Genomic DNA, 17,621 nt, shown 5'->3' on the forward strand with positions numbered 1-17,621 from the left:
CACTTCTGCTAGAGGAGCTTAAAACCTCATGATAGAACTGTTTTGTCATAGAGAAATTTAACTTGTACAAATCCACTGTGGCCCTCGGCCAGTGGGATTTAATTACTGAAACACCAGAAGGGCAGGCACCCTTCTAACGTGGCTCCTGTCTGGAAGCCAATCCTATGATCTGGGCCTAAAAGTGTCACTTAGCAAGAACTGAAGCTGTCTGAGCTCTCACACTCTCCATGTCATCATAGGGAGATGGGATACAGAGTAAGGCATTTCTTGCCTTCAGAAAATAAACATCAGTAGTTAAGAAAGACAAGTATAGAAACAATTATGATAGTTATGCCACTAATAATTACATGGCACTTCACAAACTGAAAGCCTTTTTTAATAAACCTCCTCTCTATGGAAATTTTCAGCAACATACTAAAGTAGGAAGACCAGTATAATAAACCCCGTGTACTCGCCTCAGTTAAGAACTTTTATACAGAACACAAAACTGTCTATGCCATGCTTACAGCTACATACCATTTCTGATATAACGTCTTCTGTGGCATCATGGGAAAAAACAACTTTGAAGCACTTTCACATTTATTATCTCACTTGAAGCGGAAAGAGGCCACATTATCATTTTACCGATGAGGGCTCTCGGAAGTTTTAAGAGCTGTTAGATATCATATACAACCTGGAAAAGCCACTTCTAGAAGACTGAGCACCTGTGATTTCATGGGGGGACCCTTGAGGCTTCTGAGCGCAGACTGGGTTCAAATGTCACTCTATCACCACTGTCCGAGTCTAGAAAATCTGTCCTCACCACAGTATTTCTTCTGCTATAAAATGGAGATGAGAATTTTTCCATTTTGGACACTCACTTGTTTAATAAGAAAGTGGAGTACAAAGAGCTGCAGAAATGAAGTGATAATTTTGTCTGTGGTGGAGGCAGGGGGCTCTTTCCCTGGGAAGTGCATCTGAGCTACATCTTGGAGGACAGGAAAGTTTACCAAGCAAAGGAAGGGAGGCTTTCTTTAGAGGCTGTGAAACCATTACAAAAACATACACCTGAGATGGTGACTAGTACAGCTTAGTGACTAAAATATACGTAATCTCATTATCCTCAGTAACTCCCACAGAAGCTGGCACATAATGTTTAGTAAATATTTGTTGAATGAATGAATGAATGAATGAATGAATAAGAGGTAGAAGATGAACTGAGAGGTTCCTGAACACCTAAAAATCTCACGTGGGGGAGAGACGGGGCAACTGACAGTGATTACCAATCAGAAGAATATCTTGAACTGAAAACACTTGTCATATCAATCTGAAACTTTTCACCTAGGAAATTAATCTTAGTTTATTGAGTTAAAGAAATCACTTCAAAAAAGTCTTGTGCCTAGGATGAAAGCTAAACTGTTTGCTGTACATACTGTAATTACAGCAGCCAGACTGCTTCTGGGAGCTACTTTAAATTAATAAAACTCAGGATGAAGACTCATGCTATCCTGTGATTTGCTTTTCTGGGACATTTTTGGGGATGCACAAGAGACAGGGCAGTTGAGTAAAAAATGCCCAAGCTCAGTGTCACTGCAAGCACAGTCCCAAGGGTGCTGGCCCTGTCAACCCAGAGAGTGTTCCTTAGTAGCACATGATGGTACATCACAGCTTTTTTCCAAACTGACAACTGGATTTCTTCCCAGAAGGCACACACATTCAAAACCCTTGGGAAGGGTGAGAAAAAGCCTTTAGAATTATTTTTCTTGCCTAGGTGTTAACATTGCTATAGTAATCACATTTGACTAAAAAAAAAAAGTCATCTGCACAATACCCCTTCCTCCCCCAAAGAACCTACACTTCCACAGATAGGAGAGCTCCTGGAGGCAGTTTTATTTATGCCTTACACTTAGCTCAAGGTCTCTGTACACAGTACATGATAAAAATCTTACCTGTTAAATAATCATACAGAATATAGTATTCTTTAGCAAGCTAAATTTTCCATAAAACTTTTCTATACCAAAAAAAAACTGTATTTGTTTCCTTTCAAATTTGTGTTCCTCTTACCACCTTGTCAAAAACAAATACAAAAATATTTTTAAAGATCTTAGTCAATAGCTTCAAAATTCTAGAGGTTGACATTTGAGTCTAGTGTACCATTTCTCCTCCCAAGTAAACTATTTAAAGTAGACTCCAACATTCTCTTGAAGAAGATGAGAATTACTAAAATATTTAAAGTAGTGGATTAGATTTCTGTTCTAGAAAACTAATTCGAGCAGCAAGAAATACATTTTAAAGTTCCAGCAAGAGAATCCATTAACTTTCAGGTTTTCTTTTTTCCAATAATTTAACTTCCATACTCTTTCTACCTTTTTCTCCACAACCTGGAGAATTCCTGGTTAAATCTTTAAGATTCAGCACAAGCTTAACCTAAGGCTTTCTGGCACCAATCACTCTTTTGAGTAGGCAATGAATCGAAGCCTCTTAGATATCTTTTTATACACTTACTATAATTTCTTTATAGGTCTCCCTCACTAGACCAGTACTACCTGTTTTATTAGTTTTTATAGCTCAGCATCACACAGTGATGACCCACAGAAGGATTTCTAAATGAATCTATCTGAAAAATTGGCATATCTTCTAGTATTATAGTTGAAATGATCCAAAATAAGGAGAATATAATGAACTGCTTTGCAGGGGAAATACTACACTAAATATGAATGTGAATGTCTCTGTAACCCGAAGCTACTTTACAGAATACTTTCATGGGTGGCTAGGGTGAGTGAATAGAACCCCAAAATAAATGTAATTCTCTTTTTGCGATTTAAAATTTTTTTTAACACCTACAGCACCTTGTATTCCTAGATGGTCTCCCATCCAAGTAATAAGCAGACCCGACCGTGCTTAGCTTCTGAGATCAGATGAGATTGGCACATTCAGGGTGGCAAGGCTGTAGACTCTTCTTGCAATTTTAAATTATGTTTTGGATAATTTGGCTTGCTCAATAATATTTTGTTTGTTGAATATACTATTCAACAGTCTTACTGAGAACTCTTTGCAGTTTTCCTAAATGCATTACTTTATCTCAGGCCTTCAGCCTTTTGCAGTGCTAATCCCACCACCCAGAATATCCTATAGCCATCCACCCCTACCACACATCATCACACATACCCAGAGACAACTTCTCCAACTTGTCCTTCAAAACACAATCTTTCCGTGAACTGTCCCAGTTACTTCCACCTTCTGAGGCTGCCAGGTGCCATTTGTCTTCCTATAGCACCAAAATACATCCTAAATTAAAAACTAAATTTTTAGATCATTTGTGGGAATAAGCATTAAAGATCATCGAGAATTTATTATTCATAAAAGACTATTCTCCGTACTCTGCAAATACAAAATACACATTTTTCTTAAGGTCAGGGACTTCTTACACGTCTTTGCAATCCCCCTCCCACCTGAACTCTGGCCCCTTCCCAAAAGGCTATGCCAAGATTTTAGCTAAAAAATCACTCTATTTATTAATCAAAAGTAACTACACTAAGGCCAATACTCTATCAAAGCTTTCATTTTCATTATTTAACTTATATCAACTTTTACCCATCTTGTTCAAACTAACTTCTAGTCATCTTTGCAATCTCCACATTAGATGTCCTTCCTTTACACTTCCTAAGCAATTGTGCACAGAATTCTGTCAAGGTCCAAACCATACTGTCTGGAAAGTTCTGTTTCTCACTCCCACTAGGCCTCTCAAACTCCTCAAAGGCAGGCACGTGTCCTATGCATTTCTGTCCCTAAGCAGGCACAATACTTGGGTTCATTATCTTTCTGCTAAAGGGTATCAACTCTGGGCATTATTTAGTGTTAACAGTCCTTACAGTTGTTCTGACAGAACATCATTTTAAAGTCGTGATTTATTTCAGAGCCACAATAAAATACTGATATATATCCAAATACTGTATACCAGATTCTAGTAGAATCAAGCAACAGGTTTAAGGAGAAATTCTACCTAAGACCCTCACAATTGAACTTTACAAGCAGCTATCTCTACCTATCTTGTAGAACACCAGTGTTACAGAGGGACATGGAGGAGTGCTGAATCTGAGGTTTTTACTGATTCTAGGCATATTCTGGAAAAATATAGGAAACCTAGGTCTGAGGTGCCCTCAAGGTTCTGTATAACATTTCAAATTCATGTATGTCAAAGCTGGTTCCTCTTCTGACATTCACATTCATTCCATTCTTAATTCTATTCCAGTCTCAAAAAGTCATACATTTGTACCCTTGTCCCCAATTGGGCCAAGTTCTGTGAGGGTCATTCTTTTCTATCTCTACAGTCACCACTATAGAACTGGCCCTTATATTTCTACCTGTACTAGCCGAATGTTCTAACTGGATTCTCTGTTTCCAGCTTTTCCTCTGTGTAACCCATTAGTCACAATGCTACCAAATTACCTTTTAAATCAATAGTTCAAAAAGTTAGATGATTTTGTCACCTTCTCTCTCCCTGGACACTGGCAATATCTGGACACATTTTCAGCTGTCACAACTGGGGTGGGGATGTGCCTAAAATCTAGTAGGTTGAAGCCAGGGATGTTGTTAAACATCCTACAATACACAGGACAGCCCCTCCCACAACAAGGAATGAGCTGGCCATACATCACCTTGTTACATGGGCCAGTCATTTAAATTCTTAATGTCAGTTTCCTCATTGGTAAAATGGGGTTAAAATATCAACTTTAAAGGGCTGTCAGGAGGATTAACTGAGCCGCTGTATAGAGAAGACCCAACACAGTGCCTACTACTGAGTACTTACACACATTTTTTAAAAATTGCTGTTACTTTTGTCTGTTTTCCTCAAAAAGAATTATTCTCACAGTCAAAAGGCCAGAATGGACACTGATAATGGGAACAGAAGCTCACGAGAAGAGGATTTAAAATAAACACCTATGAGGTGTTTTTCTGGGCCTGGATGAACTATGTTAATAACACAAGCAAGCAAGGTCAATGAACCACAGTTATATCAAGTGCTCTTGAGCCTGGAAAAGATGTCAGCGTCATTATCAAAAAATGCAGTGAACAGATTTAGAAAATTTTAGGTTGATGAGACTGCCATTGGAAAGAAAAAAAATCTACATTAAGATGTTGTAGACTGAGAAGTTATTGCAAGGAGCCAGAATCAGAGAATCCTGACACACTAACCTCTTTTCTTCAACAGAACTATCAAACTTGGGAAACAGTAGCAAAAGGCTGTATCTGGAGTGGTAGGTGAAATCTGACAGGATTTTTCATGACAGTCCTGTGGAAACATGGTGTGGGTACCATAACAATTAGGTAGATTTGTAATCATAGGAATAACTGCACCAATGTTATCACATGGACATCTGTTCCCTTTCCACTCCAAACCCACTTCCTTTCTGTTGCAACTGAAGAATTTTCCCTTTGCTATCTGATGCCAGCCCCTCCACAAGTATTCTGGACACAGCCTCCTGCCTTCCCAAAGGCCTGACTCAGTTTCCTCTTCTCTATGCTGACTTCCACCAGATCATTTCCATCCATTTCAAATATGGCTTACCATCATCCATCCATCTTTCCCCCTCCCTGGCCCCTACAGTTTCTGCCCAATTCTCAGCACCTCCCCAACCCTCACCTCTCAAATCACTTCTGTTCCTATCACTGCTAAAACGGGCCAAATTCAGTCACTTTTCTGTCCTCATTTTACTATTAGGTTCCAAACTTGCCTTCAGGAAACCAGAACAGAACAAAAGACAAAAGTATGGGAAAAAAAGACATCCGACTTGCAGCAAAAGAAACTTTAAAAAGATTTTATTAACATTAAGTTTAGAGCTACAAACTTAGAAGGCAAAACAGAATACATTCTCTCCTGTTGTACTGATGGTACCGCACTCGAGTTCAGCTCTGAGGATGAAATCCCACAAAACAGGACTTTTAAACTATCATTACTGCTGGTTCCTCTGGAATACATGACTGTACGAAGGCTCACCTGGCAAAGAGCCAGGTCATTTCTTGAATGAACACAGCTTTAAAAATTTCATCTAAACTCAAGACTAAACAAACATGATTGGCAGTCGAACCACAATTATAACCTGATAGCTAGTGAGCTAGACAACATGCCCGAATTTAAATCCAAGCTTTCTGACTCGAGTTAAATCCAGATTTTCTGACTCACAGTTTAGAGTATTCAAATACGTTTGTGAAAGTCCAAAAACCATAGTGTCACCAAGCCACCACTTTACTCTGGTGAAGGGCTGCCAGACTCTGGAGTGCGCTGGAAAAGAGCTTCCGTTCCTACCCTACCAGACTCTGAAAGATACTAAGTGGAAAGGGACTCATGCTAAGCTATCATGAGACTCCGGGCTAGAACCACACTCCTGCTTCTGCGGGTTTTAATTTCCTCCGTTTGCACATTGCCCTCCTCTGGAGGGCATCTCCCTTCACCTGAAGGGCCCAAGGCCAAGTTCTAATCTGGTCGAGAGGCTGGCGTCCTTCCTAACAGCAGCCCAGGGGACACACCGAGCCAAATCCAGTGCTTACCTAATAGTTCCTGCCCGCCAGGGGCTATCAAAGTCGCGCCACCCCCCCGCTTCCGGAACATACCCCCCACCCCGCGGAGATCCAGTGGAGGTCGAGAAGGCCGTCGGCCATGAACGCAAGGCAAAAAACTCCCGTCCGCCGCCCCAGGCCCCGGCTTACCCGCGTGTGACATAGAAGCGGTGAGGTTCCCGTGGCGCTCCTCGTTGTAAACCACCACGGCCGAGGCGTTCTGCCGCGCCGCCACCAACACCTTGTCCTTGAAGTTGCAGCCCCCGCGCGCCACCAGGGCGACCCAGGGCGCGGTCCCCCCGCCGCCGGGCGGGGGCACGAAGAAGCGCGTGTCAGGCGAGCAGCCCTCGGGGTCGTGGTCCGCCGCGCGCGGGACGCCCACTAGGCCCTGCGCGCCCTCCTTGGGAGAGCTGTCGCCGAAGCGGCCGCTCTCTGCGACGCTCCACACAGTCTGGTTCGTGCGCGGGTCCCTGTACTCCGTGCTCACCACGGCCGAGTACCACTCGAGCGCCCGGCCCCGGGCCCCGGGTGCGCACAGGGCCAACGCCAGCAACACCAGCGCGCCGCGCGGCCCGCAGCCGGCCTCGGGCCGCCACCGCCGCGCCATGGCCCCGCCGCCGGGCTCACGGGGAGGTGGGCGGGACAGGGGCTGGGCGATTCCCAGGTGCCAGAGGACACGCGCGTTGTGAGGACGCCGAGGAGCGCGCAGAAGCGAGCCCGGCCACCGAGCCCGGGAAAAGCAAGACGGGCGGTGGGCGGGGCCACGGCGCACGCGCACCTGGCGGAGCGGAGGGGCGGGATGACTGGAGGGATTGGGCTCCGGGCCCCTCCCCTCCCAGCTCCGGCGAGGTGCCCGCGGACCGGAACGAGCCGGCGGAGGAGAGAGTGCGGGCAACCGGTGCGGTGCTTTCCCTCGCCAGGCCCTATGGCCTGGGGCCGAGTTTGTGCAAGAGGACTTCTGCCGTTCCGGAACCCGAGGAGGTGGCCTCCCGAAAAACGGGAAGCTTCTCCGCTAGGCGCGGGGGCGCGATTATGTAAAATTACTTAGCGGATGTCTATGAAGAATTTACTGTGCAAGGCACACGGAGAAGGCCTTGCTCATCTAACACAGTTAAAAATCCAATTTAAAAAACAATCCAAAGCTACACCCATGTTTTCCAGATATCCGTTGTTACTACTTTTGTAATGCTAATTGATTCCTTAACCTTAGGGCTTTTCTCAAGTGCTGTAGTTTTTAAAAATAAGTGTATCAAACATGAATTGTACAATAATTAAGTAAATAAAAAGAAAAGGATTTGTTGTTTGGATGATGTAAATACTGGGTGATAGTCAATATATTCCTGCTGTGGATACAAAGCCTTACTGCTGCAGGAAATCACTGACTCATCTTTGTACAAGAATCTGTAATGGTAGGAAGTAGGTGTTGCCACTCACATCAGCTGTTTTTGTTGGGCCTTAAAACCTCTCACCGTTCCTCTTTGTTACCAGTCTTGTTCGGACTGCATTTTTAAAATTGTGCTCCAAAATGCGGTCTGGCCCACAGTCTGTAAGTTTTTCTTGAAGTTGGAGTCTCTTCTCCCTTTCCTATCAGGAAACTAGTTTTAAAAGCCTGAAAGGAACCCAGGCTTAAAGCTTCCTCTGTCCCAGGCGTAGAATAAGGGATATAAAGTATGGTGGTCATGGCAGGATAGGGGACAGGTCCTAGGATCCCCATCGTGGGCTCCAGCGAAACAAATACTTTCAGTCCCCACAACAAGCCTTTGCGGTTTCAGGCTGTGTTTTGCAAATTCATTTCCTTCTTCCTGAAATCCTTCTGCTCCTGGCTCTTGTCCTGCAAACACCAACTTAGTCTTCACTTTTCAACTCAAAAGCTGTATCTTCTGTGAAAGCTTCACTGATTCCTAAAAGCAAACAGGCGGTCCTCCTAGTTCCCATGTTGCTCATGAGCAGATTGTGCTTACTTACTCTTTAGTCTTGGACTGGCAGTACTGTCTTCCAAATGCAGTTTTTAGCCTTCTTGTAATACTATAAGTTTCCTGAGGGCCAGGATTGTGTCTTTGCCATTTCCATGAGCCTACCTCAGCTAGTAGTGTCAATGTTTGTTAAATAAACAAAATACTCTTTTTATTGAGGCTTGTTCAGAGAAGTCCAACAGGCTAATAGGAACAGGTCTTAGAGCTGTTGAGCCCTTAGGCCCACCCTAGCTTCTCTGTTTTTGTTTTTCATTACCAGTTCCAGGCCTCAGCTGGTTACCTCACAATCCAAAGCCGTCACCTCCCACTCAGACCCTGAAGGCCTTCATCTCCTGTACCAGCTACCATGTGCCACTCGGTCTCTTCAATTCCCCTTACCTACTGTCCTAGAAGAAAAGCTGATAGGCCTCATCCCATCACACTCTTTATGCTGGGGGGTGGGGGTGAGGCAGGTGTCATTATCTTTTCTTTTAATTGTTTTGTTATGGAAAATTTCAAATGTTTCCAAAAGAGAGACTAGTATAATGAAGTTTTATGCACTTATAACTTAGATTCAACAATGATCAATGGGTGGTTTCATTTTAAGTATATCCCAGCCACTTCCACTTGCCTCTATTAGGTTATTTTGAAGGATATCCCAGACATTGAGAGGGAGCAGAGTTTACAACCTCCAAGTATGCCTTTTGAGGATATTGATTATTTTAGGCTGGTTATTTTTAAGAAATAAAAAACTCAGAAAAAAACTTTGACACCCTTTCCCCCTTTACCCGCCTAAAGGAATTCAAATAGAAAAACCTGCTTCAGAAAAGGAACTCTAGCAGATTTACCTTAGCATGTAAGAATTAAGTGCAGCAGACAGGGAGGATCCAAGCAAATCCCTTTGTTGGACTCCTGTCCTACCGTTTCTGGGTGGCCTGGCAAGAATTTGTTTACCACATGTTTGCCCTTTCTCATCTACCTGTGAATTGCCTGCTTTCCCTTTGAAATCTCAGACCCCTGGCTCCAGCTCTTTTGAGTTGAGGCACATAAACCTCAACTGCCCAGTGTTCCTGGGTCCCACATTCTTTGGCAGCCCTCATAGGTACATATGTAATATATTTGTTAATTTTTTCCTGTCAATCTGTCTCATGTTAATTTGATTATTAGTCCAGTCATAAAAATTTAGAAGGGTGGAAAGAAAACTACAAATGTCCCAATTATCTCCTAAATATTATTTTACATTTAGTTAATTTGGATCAGAGTTCAAATAATCATACGTTGCAGTTGGTCGAAGTGTCTCTCAAGTTTCTTTTATTCATTGTTTTTTTCTTTTCTATTTTTTTTTTTTTTTTGAAGAAATTGGATGATTTGTTCTATATAATTTCCCACATTCTGTATTTGGCTGATTACATCGGCTGATGATAATTTAGCATAGTTCTCTATCCTGTATATTTCTGTAAACTGGTGGTCAAGTGATCTGATCTGATTCAGCTTGGATTTGGGGGCAAGAATACTTCATAGGTGGTGCTGGATACTTCCATCGGGAAACACATCATGTTGGGGTGGCTTTCTTTTCTGTAATGTTAGTGGCCGTTAATGATCATAACCTAAATCTATTATTTCACTAAGGGTTTAGAAAATAGCAATATTCTATTCCTATCATTCCTTCTTTATTTGCTGGAATACTTAATTAAAGAGAAACTACCTGTCACCAAAAATGGGTTACCTTAAGGTCCAATTTGTATAGTAGAGCCAAATTAAATGTTTCTTTTTTTATCAATTTTCAAAATAATGAATCCTTAACTCCCTACAAAGATTCAATCCTTCGCTGTTATTCTTTTTGAAGCCCAAATTCTCCCATCGATGGACTTTTAAGATACCTTCTTTGCATTCTGAAGTCAGCCATTTCTCTAGGGAACTTTTTTGGGGGTAGTGTGCTGGCTGGAAAATTACTGCTTGGCTATCGCCCATGGGAACATAACATTCTAACAATAAGTTTTCTGCTTCTATACCCCCGCTTGCACAACCGACCTGTGGGTTGACAGGTAGTGAATAGGAGAAAAATAGACCTTTGTGTTTAAGACAGAATGAGTAATGGGATTTAGGGCTTAAAAACCCTGTACCTCTACATTTCGGGGCTGCTTAATTTGGGGTCTGCGTACCCCTGGCAGACCCAGCTAGCTGAATAAAGAGTGTGTTTCCTATAACTCACTGATTTCTGGTGGTCCGTGTGTCTTTTGGGGGCTGGCGGCTACAACAGTAGGAAATGTTTTTTTTAGAGACTATAATCCATTCCCTGGCTTTAAAAAAATAATTATATAAATAATACATGTTTGTTGTAAAAGAAAGAAAGATCATAATTATAATTATATCATATTTATACCAGAGAAATAATGTCAAATTTTGGTAAAGCACATTCCAGTCTTTTTTCTACATCCTTATAAATATTTTTTTAATGACAAAATACAAGGCATATTGTTTATTTGCCTTTTAAAAACTCAGCAAAGTCTCATGAACTTTTTTCTATCCCATGAATGCACTTCTCCGTGATCATTTAAATGAGTACATGGTATTTCATCATTTGAAAGCAGCAGTTTTTATAATCAGTTCCTGTTTTGGGACATACGAGTTGTTTTTTATTTTTTCATATTATAAATAAAAACTTATGATATGGAAATTTTTACAAAATTTTTCACATCTATAATACCATATTATAATATTTAAAATTGATCAATATTTATCAATGAAAATTTGCATTTATTTAATTCTTACCCCATAGGATCACTTCCTAATAGTGAAATTGCTAGACCTAAGGATAAGCACAATAAAAAAATTCTTTTTAATGTAATAGTCTCATGATTCAAAATTCAGAGGTTACAAATACAGTATAGTCTTTGCAATCCTTGTCCCAGCTACCCCACACCGAGAAACCAGTGTTACTAGTTTCTTGCTGATCGTTTCAATATGACCAATTTTATAATTATACAAATTAATTTATATATTTACTTTTCATTCCTTTTTTCCACAAGTGGTCAAATATTGTAACCTACTTTACACCTTGCATTTTTCACCTATTTATTTGTTGAAGATCTTTGCATAATGATTCATAAAGAGCGAACTTCCTTAGGCTATATAGTGTCTCTTATGAATGTTCCATCTATTTAACCAGTCTCCAACTCATGGATATTTAGGTTATCAACCTTTTGCCATTACAGACAATTTTTCAATAAATAACCTTACACATATGCCCATTTACACATTTGTCTAAAGGATAGTTTTCTAGAAGTGGAATTGGTGGGTGCAGAGGTTAGTGCATTTGTAATTTGGGTAGATACTGCCAAAAGGCTCTCCCACAGAGGTTTTACCAAATTCCGTTCCATCAGTGACATCAGAGAGTACTTTCCAATGTAGTGTGTTAGCAAAATTTTCAACCTTTGCCAATCTGACTGGCAAATAATATAATGGTTTTATTTGGGTATGCATCATTTTATTGGTTTTTATTCAAATTGACTCCCTGTTCCCTTTTTATTTTGCTGTTGATCATTACTGAGAAAGAGATGAGGAACTTTTAAAAATAGCAAATATGGGAAAGTTCTCAGTTATTTTGTTCCCGCTCCTTGATAATTGTTAAGTCAGTGGTTCTTACCTTGGTTGTACCTACAAATCTCCTGGGCTGCTTTTTAAAAATAGCAAGGCCGAAACCATTGTACATTTACAATGGTGAATACGTGACATTATGCATTTGGCAAAACCACAGAACTGTGTAATTCAAAGGGTGAACCCTAATGTAAACTCTGGACTTTAGTTAGTAATATTGTACCAATATTCATCAATTCATCAGTGTTCAGCAGTTGTAATAAATATACCATACCAATGCAAGATATTAATAACAGGGGAGCCTGTGAGGGGGTGGAGGGTGGGGGTAGGGGGACATATGGGAACTCTTTGTATTTCCTGTTCAATTTTTCTGTAAACATAAAACTGCTCTAAGAAATAGTCTATTAAAAACAAAAGACAAACACACACACACACATACACCCCAAGGCCCACTTCCCTTAGAGATTCTGATAAGTGGACTGGAGTGGAGCCAGGCCTAGATGTTATTTAAAAGGATCTTAGGTGTTGCTGTGATCATGGAAGACCTAACAGCCTTTCACCCAGGTCCCACCCCAGACAGGTTAAATCAGACTCTCTGCAGATGCAACCCAGGCATCTCGAGGTCACAAAAAGTTCCCCAGATCATTGTGATGTGCAGTCAGTCCTAGTGTGAAGCAATTAGGTAGTGTTTCAATCCTGGTCTGAGCCTAGAAGATCTTTGATGGGGCATCTGGGGATCTTCCTTTTCGCAAGCACATCTGGTCAAGAAGAATAGCTCCAGTGGGCTGTAAGTGTCCCCCAAAGGGTGGTCCTCCAACTAGCAGTATTGGCATCACCTGGAAATCTGTTAGAAATGCAAATTCTTGGGTCCCACCCCAGACGTACTGAATCCTAAACTGGGGAGGGTGACCAGGGAGGAGGGTTCAACAGTGGATTTTAACAAGCTCCCAGGGGATTCTGATGCACACCCCTATTTGAGAACCACTGATCTAATCACCTGAAAACAATTCCTCTTGGTGCCTGGATTTTGACCTTGCCCCTTGAGAAATGATAAACTAGCATTATACTTATAGATGGCTTACTTTGCCACGCCCTCACATTAGCTGTAATAGATCCTTAAGGGACTTGCAACTTTCAAAGTTGTCATTAAGAACACACTTAAATATGTAATATACCAAAGTTTACTTTATTCGAACCAGAAACTTTATAATTGTACTAGCCTTTTCTTTCCTGTTTTCCTCTTTTTACCCAGGCCCCACCCCAGATTAGTTAAATCAGACTCTCTGGAGGTTCTAGAGATAGATATTTTATCTCTACAGATATTTTAACTTTTTCAAAATGGTATTAATTGGGAAAGTTGTAATTCTGTGTTGGGCTTACTCAAATAATACTGTACAAACGAAGCCAGTGCCACCCATCAGTGTGACTGAGGATTTCCTTCTTAGGGTGCATAAATTCTCTAATAAAGAAATACCTTAGTGGGTAAAGCTGATACAGGACAGGACAAATTTCTCCGATTTGGTAGGAGGAGACCAAGCCTGCACTGAGAGAAGAAGAGGGTCCTTTGGCAGAGAGTGTAGAAAGAATTCAACACATACTCCAAAGTTAGAATCAAAAGGAAAGTTTAGTAGAAAAGAGGTAACACTCCACTGACAGAACGTGGTCTCCTCTCAGAGGCAGAGAGTAGGACACTGAGAGGGACAGTGACAGTAGAGAGAGACAAGGGCAATGAGAGAGAGTAAAGGCACTGAGAGGGACCCTGAGTATTCAGGGAATTCAGTTCCTATGTCATTCTTTAGTTCCCATTTCCTTTGATATGGACATATAGTGAGGAAGGGGAAGGTATGTAGTGTGAAAAGGTAAGAACTTGTAGAGTGAAAGGCTTGCTGGCAGTTCCCAGCCTTTAATCCATAGGTTCCCCACGGTTTTGGCCATGGGGAATGACTCTTGGTTCCTGTTTCCCCTTCACAGGTGTGGGGAATGAGTCATTAGCAGTCCCAGCAGAAATCTTCCTTTGTTCTGCAGGTGTCCTCCTGGCCTGGCTGCAAGGCTGATCAGCATATTGTAGTCTTTGATTGTGGCTTGATTAACATTTTAATTCTCTTGTCTTCTCCTTACATTAATAAGACTGAAAGCATTTTATATCATAATCCCCAATTAAAGAATTTTGTTTTCATCGAAATGGCTCTTGGTCTCATTTATTGACTTTAAGGTACATGTAGTGGGGGAGAATTTCAGTTTCCAATTTTACAGTCTCAGGTATGTAAGAAGTCTCCAGTTCTTTGTTCTTTTAGACTTTTATGTAGTGCTGGGATTTTCTTTCTTTCTTTTTTTTTTTAATACAAATAAATCAGACCGTGGGCTCAGTACTATGATGTGTGTGTCACTCAGTCCCTCAAAATGTGGTAGACTCCAGCGGGGTCAAAAATCCAGGGCTGGGGCTGGGTGGGTGGGGGGCTCCCACTACGGACACATTGACCTCTCCCTGTCAAGGTCTCTGGTGGTGCTTTAAAGTCCCTTTCCACATTGCTTCCCTATCTGTCATGGGCGGCTGGAGGAGTCTCTGCTGGGCCGGGGAGCCCTAGACCACCTCACCTGAGATCTCAATAGCCTCCCTCCTGTGTGGCCTTGGAACTTTGCCTATCTCCAGGACTGGCTCCCTCTTTTTCTACTTATCCCCACAGGCACACTATTCACCCCTTGGCCTCTGGAATCTTCCCATATACCAGGAGTTCTCACACTTTAATGTGTGTATTCACTGTATGAAGAACTTGTTAAAAGAGTTTCCTGGGCCTTACCTTGAGAGATTCTGGATCAAAGGCTGGATGAATTCACATTTCTAACAGGCCTTCTGATTTCTTTTTCTTTAAGACTGGCTAGGACCTCCTTCAAAGGGTGTCAGAGCTTTAGAACAAAATTTCCAGAGGCAAAGGAACATGAAGTCATGCACCTGCTTGAATTGGGGAAGGGTGTAGGATGATGTGAGCAAAGAGAGGTGAACAAACAAATTAGTATTTTGCAATAAATATTATCAATTTGAAATGACAAAATTTGATTCTGCTACTAAAATATCACTTATCTGATTTATATGTGGACTATACGCATATTGGAATTCTGTTGAGATTGAAAAAAAGTTTTTAAAGAAACTTAAACACCTTTTCCTAGATGGCAGGGACAGTGGCTCTCAAATTGCATACCCAGATAAGCAGTGATAAATAAGTGAATGAATTAATTAATGATAACATTAAAACTGAAAAACACACATATTCATCTTCACACAACCCAAGTATGTCTAAAAAAGAACTTGAGTGGACATCATGTAATTAATTGTTCATAGAGGAATGGTGGTTGTTCTCAGTGTTGGTACTATCAGTGAATAAGAATTTTCTGAATTTAGTTTTATTTCACTATGAATTTAAAAATCCTTTTTCCTATATTAAACATTTTCTTCGATGTACTTGTATGGTTTTATTGGTAATAAAATAAATATTACAAGATTAAATAAAACCTGGGTTGTTAGGTCTATAAAATCTTTTGAGTTCTGTCTAGGTGTGTAGGTGCATGTAAGGCAGAGGACACCAAGGCACAAAGAAGAGACCTTTGCTAGGCTCCATTGCTCATCTGACCTCCTAGATGGATCACCAGAGTCTCCAGAAGCACCTGCCCCAGGCCGAACGTCTACTGGACTTAATTCAAACCAGAAAATCCAGGGTGACTCCTGAGAAGAAGAAATCTCCTGAGGCTCATTGCAGTCTCAGTGTAGGCCTACAGTGGCTTCAGTGGACCAGGCCCTCTAGGTGCCTAGAGGCCTCTCTTAACTTTTCAATCACTATTTGAAATAAGCATTAATGAAAGAGCCCATCAATATGCCACCTTGGGCAGGGGGTGGTTTGGTAATGTCTATCATTAGGCCATGAACTGGAACACTAGCAAACATCCTCACCAGGGTTGAATCAAGCTGTAATTAAACCCAGGCCTGGGCACCCCTTTACACAGTAGCCTGGCTACTACCTCTTTAGTCTTCTAAACACTGCCAGCATTATAAATGATGAATAAAACTTGACACCCTTCTCTAAAAATTCCCCATGATGAATTTTTAGGAAGAAAATTTCTGCCAGCATTTCTGGGGTTCCTGCTTGTCTGTGATGCCAACTCTGGCATCCTCCCTTGGGATGTGTCAAATTGTTTGCAATATACTAGATCATCGCTGCCTAGGAGAAATACAATATGCACCACATATATAAATTTAAATTTTTTAGTAGCCACATTAAAAAAGTAAAAAGGAAACAAATGAAAACAATATTAATAATATATTTTACTCAGCCCAATATACTCAAAATGTTTCAACATATAAGCAATATAAAAATACTTGAGAGTCTACGGCCATGCCACCCTGAACATGCCTGATCTCGTCTGATCTTGGAAGCTAAGCAGGGTCAGGCCTGGTTAGTACTTGGATGGGAGACCACCTAGAAAGACCAGGTGCTGTAGATGCAAAAAAAAAAAAAAATTGAGATCGTTTACACTTTTTTTTTGTGCAAAGTCTTCGGACTACTGTGTATGTTTTATATTTCTAGCCCTTCTTAAATAGGACGAGCCATATTTCAAGTGCTCAATAGCCAAATGTGGCTAGTGGCTATTTTCACTGGACAGTGGAGGACCAAGCGAATACAAGATTTCATGAGACATTGCTGTTGTGATTAAAAAGATCATATTCTTTGCTAACGGACTCAAAATATAACTGTGTTTTGATGTCACACACAAGGTGTTCTTTTTGTTTTTCATTTCCTCTGGTTCTGCCTTCTTTTGTGCTAAGTAGATATTTTTCTAGTTTATCACTTTAATTTGCTTGGGTCATATGGTAGTTCTATTTTAAATTTGTTGAGGAAATCCCATATTGATTTCTGTAGTGACTGTGCTAGTTTATATTCCCAGTGACAGGGTTCTCTTTCCTTCACACCCTTGCTAACACTTATCTCTGATCTTTTTGATAATGATCCTTCTAACAAGAGTGAGGCTGTATCACACTGTGGCTTGGCTTTGCATTTCTCTGATGATTAGTGATGTTGAGCACATTTTCATGTGTCTGTTGGTCATTTATTTGTATATCTTCTTGAAAAAATATCTCCTCAGGTCCTTTGCCTCTTGTTTAATTGTGCAATGAATGATGGTTAATATTTCGATGGAATGGGTAGGATGAAAAGATAAGGCATTTGAGGCAGAACATGGTATAAGCAAAAGTTTAGGGGAAATGGGAAAATAAAGGTTGTGTTTTGGAGACCAGTAAGTGGTCAATTTTGAATGAAAAGTGGAGTCCAGAAATTAGAGTGAGGTAAGTTAAGAAAGTACTTCATATTAGAGAGGACCTAGATTCAATAGCATGGAGTTCGTCCTCCATTTGGTGGACAGTAGGAATCCCTCAATATTTTTTGGACCAGGAAGTGACATGGTTCTACTTTGATTTAAAAGATTAACCTTGTATCTTTGAGGAGCAAGCATCTAAAGAGAAAGAAACTGGAGTGAGGGAGATGAATT

The 17,621-nt window shown here is 41.0% G+C and overlaps 1 protein-coding gene and 1 pseudogene across 1 annotated transcript in view; one reads left to right on the forward strand and one right to left on the reverse strand.

Annotated features, from left to right (window-relative positions):
• The window catches only part of RNF149 (ring finger protein 149), a 41,937-nt gene extending 34,651 nt beyond the window's left edge, over positions 1–7,286 (reverse strand). The window contains exon 1 of the mRNA XM_023536609.1: positions 6,688–7,286. Within this exon, the coding sequence (XP_023392377.1) occupies positions 6,688–7,144 (457 nt within the window). The 5' untranslated portion in view covers positions 7,145–7,286. The remainder of the gene's footprint in view (positions 1–6,687) is intronic.
• Positions 7,287–16,461: 9,175 nt separating this feature from the next.
• Positions 16,462–16,580, forward strand: LOC111745690 (annotated as a pseudogene).
• Positions 16,581–17,621: the final 1,041 nt, after the last annotated feature.

Source organism: Pteropus vampyrus, unplaced genomic scaffold (assembly GCF_000151845.1).
Source record: "Pteropus vampyrus isolate Shadow unplaced genomic scaffold, Pvam_2.0 Scaffold160, whole genome shotgun sequence".
NCBI classification, from domain to species: Eukaryota; Metazoa; Chordata; class Mammalia; order Chiroptera; family Pteropodidae; genus Pteropus; species Pteropus vampyrus.